Genomic DNA, 6,195 nt, shown 5'->3' with positions numbered 1-6,195 from the left:
AACTACAACTGGCACAACTACAACTGCTGGGTCAACTACAACTGGAACTGCTACAACTGCTGGGGCAGCTACAACTGGGACAAGTACAACTAAAGTTACCATAACTGGAAATCCAATAATAGGGACTTCTCCAGACTCCAGTTGTTGTTGTTGTTGTTGTTACCCCAATTGTGTGACACAAATAGAAGTTCAAGACTTGCTGAATTCGACATCTACAGCATTTCAACAACGAGTGAGGCTGATAGTTAAAATAGTAAGTATTGTTTTAAGTCAAACAGCTCTTATATAGTTTTGAAATAATTAGCTATGAAAAATTATAATGATTCTATATTCTTAAAATAAGCTACATTTTCTTTTGACTTATAAAGTCATTAGACTGGAATGAAAAAATTAAAATTACATATATATTTAAAGAAATATACAAAATAATCAAAAATGATTCGTTCTTACTAAGTGCAAGTGAAACATAATAAATGCATACAATCGTTAGCTGGGAAGTAAAGAAGCACAAGCCATTAAAAGAAAGTATACTTATACAGTTTATTTCTTCTTATTTCTGCAGCTTGAGCCAATCATAATATTTTATTCATTTCGCTCAATCAATGTGACTTCATTCAGGTATTTTAATTTTTGATGGATGCAATTTTACTAATGTTTATCACAAATGAACACAAATAATTGTTTTTTCTTTTTGCAGCTCTGGATCAATTGTCAATAACGCATCTTTTCATCGGTTCCTAATGCAACTAAGATTGGAAAGGTTTTGATTGATGCACCCTCCAACATAACAGCCTTCACCATCGACACCAGCTCTATATCTGTGAATGGCACACGTAAGATTTGCCTAATACAGTCTTGTCAAACATATCACTATATTGCAGAACACTTTCTGAAAACAGTGCTTTTTTTCTTTTTCTCATTATTTGCAGAAGTGTCATATGGAGTGAGCCACAAGATCAGCCTCCTCACTGCATCCTGTATGGTGCTGCTGTCACGGCTCCTGTCAGACATGCAATAACATCTGTGCTGATACTCTTTTAAAATCACTTTTGAAAATGTTTGCTTGTGACTGGGTATGAAAAAGGGACTTTGTTCCCACTGAAAGAAGAGGTAGTTTAGTCTATGATGCAAATGTTGAATGTTGAACTATAAATGTAAAGGCCTTTACACGCTAAGTGTGTTGCCAAAAATGAGATGACATTCCAAATTTTTTAGATGCAAACAGAAAACACAAGGCATAAGGAGCAAAGCCTCGCCTTGCTTAGCCTTGATAGCATAAAGCACTGATTTGAACTATGTTTGTTTACCTGTTTAACTCTGAATTCTTATCCATGAATGAAGTAATTTTAAGCATCTGATCCACTGAAAGAGTAATATCAACTGAGAGCTTGAATACTCATGTGCATTTTTCTACAGAAACTGAACACGGCCGGAAGATGTTTTAATCCAAATAGGAGCAGTTCACTTGCTGATGCTGGCATTAAATAAAAGCTACCATTATAAGTGCACACTCCTTGAACTAACAGTCCCAGCAGTTTGATGGTGGCATGTAAAATGTATGTGAACAATGTCCTGTGTGATTACCATGTCACTATTATTGCTTTTATGCTACATATGTTCTTTTTTTCTGTTTAGAAATATAAAAAAATGATTAGGATCTGTAAATGAACACATATTTATAAAAATATATATGAATATAACAGTATATTCTCATTTTCCTTCTAAATGTCTAAATAAAGTGTATCATGATATACTGAAAAAATGTCAATTAAAGTCACTGCACTTATACACTTCATACAGTTTATATTTTTCAAACTTAATTATACATTTAGCCTCCATTACTGTGATCACTAATTCAGATTTTTCAGGAAGAAATAACACAAAAAAACCAAGGCCAACTTTAATAAACTACCTTGGAAATAGCAATATATACTACTTCTGGTATGAATGATGGTAACTAATGACTGACAAGAGGAATCAGAGAGACATTGTTGTCTGTGGGAGAATTCACAACAAGTGATGAATTTAAAATTATATAGCATTCATTAAGCTCTCTGGTGGGGGAAGCCAAAGAGACTCATCATACCTGCTAAATTCAAGATTAAATAATAAGCAACAAATCATTACGGTAGCTGTGGTATTTGTGAAACTTTGGGCCCCCTAAACAGTAGTTAGTAATCACAAATTTGACAAATACCACTGTTTATAATAATAATAATAATAATGGATTTGATTTATATAGTGCTTTTCAAGGCACCCAAAGCGCTTTACAATGCCACTATTCATTCACTCTCACATTCACACACTGGTGGAAGCTACAGTTGTAGCAGACTGACAGAAGCGAGGCTGCCATATCGTGCCATCGGCCCCTCTGGCCAGTAGGCGGTAGGGTAAAGTGTCTTGCCCAACGACACAACGACTCTGGTGGGACAGAGAGCCCGGGGATCGAACCGGCGACCTTCCGGTTACAGATGCGCTTCCCAACCCCCTGAGCCACGGTCACCCGGTATTATAAATGCTTTTGTAAAAATCTAAGAATGCCTTATGCATGATTTAACAGTATCCCCCCACCTTTGCTTCCATATCATCTTAAATTCCAGATACATTCCACACAGTATGCATTTTGGCTATATGCTGATATGATCAGTTTAATTTGATCACATGTTGTATTTACCCCTTAGGTGAAGTGTCCTGCCCAAGGACACAACGACCGAGAGTGTCCGAGCCGTGGCTCGAACCAGCAACCTTCTGATTACAAGGCAAACTGCTAACTCTTGAGCCACGATTGCCCTAAATAACAATAATAATAATAATTATTTGATGTAAAAAAAGTTTATACGAATCATTTTATATATTTTTCCATAGCATTACATTTGAATTTAACAGTTCAATCTTTCAAATAACATATGACATCTCGAAAAGGAATATACGTGAACAAAGAGTACCAGTCTGTATGTGTGTATGTATGTGTATGTGTGTGTATGTGGGGGTTTATGTGTGTATGTGGGTCAAGATATGACCCTGTGAACGCCTCCTTAAAAAAACGTGCCAGGAGTCCAGCGGTCCACCTAAACAAAGGGCTCTTGTACTCAAACAGATACAGAGTAGGTGTCCTCCCATACTATATAGGCAGGGCAAGGCAAGGCAAGTCAAGTTTATTTATATAGCACAATTCAACAACAAGGTGATTCAAAGTGCTTTACAGAGACATTAAAAAACAAAAACAAATAAAAAGCATGATTTAAAATTGGTTAAAAAAAAACAGAAAAAAACAGTAGATAAAATCAGTAGTTAAAATGTAAGTTTTGAAATTTAAGCTTAAAAGTGTGGATTTGGTGTTTTATTCAAATGCAGCTGAGAATAGGTGAGTCTTCAACCTGGATTTAAATAAACTGAGTGTTTCAGCTGATCTGAGAGTTTGGCTTTCTGGGAGTTTGTTCCAGATATATGGAGCATAAAAGCTGAATGCAGCTTCTCCGTGTCTGGTTCTGACTCTGGGAACTGATAAAAAACCGGATCCAGATGACCTGAGGGATCTGGAAGGTTCATACTGGGTCAGGAGGTCACTGATGTATTTTGGTCCTAAACCATTCAGAGCTTTATAGACGAGCATCAGAACTTTAAAGTCTATCCTCTGATGGACAGGCAGCCAGTGCAAAGACCTCAGAGCTGGACTGATGTGGTCCACTTTTTTGGTCTTAGTGAGGACTCGAGCAGCAGAGTTCTGAATGAGCTGTAGATGTCTGACTGATTTTTTAGGTAGACCTGTAAAGAGGCTGTTACAGTAATCAAGCCTACTAAAGATGAATGCATAGACTAGTTTTTCCAGGTCCTGTTGAGACATCAGATCTTTTATCCTTGAAATATTCTTGAGGTGATAGTAAGCTGATTTTGTTATTGTCTTAATGTGTTTTTCTAAGTTTAGGTCTGCATCCATCACTACACCCAAATTTCTCGCCTGGTTTGTGGTTTTTAGGTGTATAGATTGAAGTTCTCTGGTGACCTGTAATCGTTTTTCTTTGTCACCAAAGACTATTACTTCAGTTTTGTTTTTGTTTAGCTGGAGAAAATTGTGGCACAACCAGTCATTAATTTCCTCAATGCATTTACCAAGAGCCTGTACAGGGCCTTGGTCTCCTGGTGACATTGTGATATATATTTGTGTGTCATCTGCATAGCTATGATAGTTTATTTTGTTGTTCTTTATAATCTGTGCCAGTGGGAGCATGTAAATGTTAAACAGAAGGGGTCCCAAGATGGAACCTTGGGGAACTCCACATGTGATACTTGTCTGCTCAGATGTGAAGTTACCTATTGATACAAAGTATTTCCTGTTTTCTAAGTATGTTTTAAACCAGTTTAGTACAGTTCCTGAAAGACCTGCCCAGTTCTCCAGTCATTTGAGTAATATGTTGTGGTCAACTGTATCAAATGCTGCACTGAGATCCAGTAAAACTAAGACTGACATTTTTCCACTGTCTGTATTCAGACATATGTCATTAAACACTTTGGTCAGAGAGGTTTCAGTGCTGTGGTTCTGTCTAAAACCTGACTGGAAGGCATCATAGCAGTTATTCTGTTTTAAGAAGTAATTGAGCTGTTGAGAAACTGCTTTTTCAGTGATCTTACTTAAAAATGGGAGATTTGAGATCGGCCTGTAGTTGTTCATTTGTGTCTTGTCAAGATTGTCCTTTTTCAGTATAGGTTTAATTACAGCAGTTTTTAGTGGTTCTGGAAACACACCTGACATTAAAGAAAAGTTGACGATCTGTAACAGGTCTGACTCCAAAGTCTTTGAGACCTTTTTGAAAAAACTTGTTGGCAGGACATCTAAACAGCAAGAGGAGGAGTTCAGTTGACCTAAGATGTCCTCCAGGTCTTTGCTGTTAATAGGGTGAAACTGTTTGATGGTGTTTAAACAGTTTTTCGGTGAACACAGTACATATCCTGAATCTGCTGTTGATGTACCAATTGCTTGTCTAATCTTTTGGATTTTTCCTGTGAAGAATTTGGCAAAGTCATTGCAGGCCATGGTCGAATGAAGTTCAGCTGCCACTGACACAGGAGGTTTTGTTAGCCTGTCAACTGTAGAAAATAAGACCCGAGCATTATGACTGTTTTTGGTGATGATGTCAGAGAAGTAGGACCTCCTTGCACTCCTCAGTTGTAAATTATAATTGCAAAGTTTCTCTTTATAGATGTCATAATGAACCTGGAGGTTTGTTTTTCTCCATCTGCGCTCAGCTTTCCTACACTCTTTTTTTTCATTTTTCACCAGTGTGGAGTTTAATGGGAGCAGTAGTGTCCATAACATTTAACATTTTAGCATTGAAGCTATTGATGAGCTCATTGACTGAACCTCTGGACAGGTCAGGTGTTAATGGGAAGACCTGGTTAAAGATCTCACTACTGTATTCAGTTATACACCGTTTTGTGATCACTGCTGTTGATATATTTGTGTGGGCTGAAATTTTACTTTCAAAGAAAACACAGTAATGATCAGACAGGCCCACATCAGACACAGTAACCTTTGAAATGCTCAGGCCCTTGGAGATCAATTGGTCAAGAGTGTGTCCTCTATTATGTGTGGCCTCTGTTACATGCTGAGTCAGCCCAAAGTTGCCCAGAGTGTTACTCAGGTCTTTAGTCCCTTTGTCCTGAGGGTTGTCCACATGGATGTTAAAATCCCCAACAATAATTACACAGTCGAAATCAACACAGATCACAGAACGCAGTTCACTGAGATCATTAAAAAAGTCTGTGCAGTATTTGGGAGGCCCGTAAACATTAAGAAACACAACTTTGGATGGGGCCTTCAGCTGTAAAGCCACATATTCAAAAGACTGAAAACTTCCAGGAGATAGCTGCTTACATTGAAATGATTCATTAAATAAGACAGCAACCCCTCCTCCTCTCCTGCTCACCCTGGCCTCACTGATAAAACTGTAGTTAGGAGGGGTCGTCTCGATGAGAACAGCTCCACTGTTACTTTGGTCCAACCAAGTTTCAGTTAAAAACATAAAATCAAGGCTGTGCTCAGTGATTAAATCATTAATTAAAAATGTTTTCCCAGCTAAAGATCTAACGTTTAATAAAGCCAGCTTAAGTGTTTTAGAGGTATTATTTGCCCCCTCGTGTTTGGGAGCAGTCTGTGGCACACAAGGTATGTTTACTATATTTAAAGGTCTTTTAGAG

The 6,195-nt window shown here is 37.7% G+C and overlaps 1 protein-coding gene across 1 annotated transcript in view; it reads left to right on the top strand.

Annotated features, from left to right (window-relative positions):
• Positions 1–93, top strand: part of LOC146391355 (uncharacterized) — a 13,642-nt gene extending 13,549 nt beyond the window's left edge. Inside the window, exon 5 of the mRNA XM_084922754.1 lies at positions 1–93. This exon is cut by the window's left edge and continues 222 nt beyond it. Coding sequence (XP_084778880.1) covers positions 1–93 — 93 coding nt within the window.
• The last annotated feature ends 6,102 nt before the right edge of the window (positions 94–6,195 follow it).

This window comes from Perissodus microlepis, chromosome 3 (assembly GCF_051167445.1).
Source record: "Perissodus microlepis isolate ML-2025 ecotype Zambia chromosome 3, ASM5116744v1, whole genome shotgun sequence".
Taxonomy (NCBI): Eukaryota; Metazoa; Chordata; class Actinopteri; order Cichliformes; family Cichlidae; genus Perissodus; species Perissodus microlepis.
The sequence above is the reverse complement of the archived record's forward strand: the minus strand, read 5'-3'. Positions and strand labels throughout refer to the sequence as shown.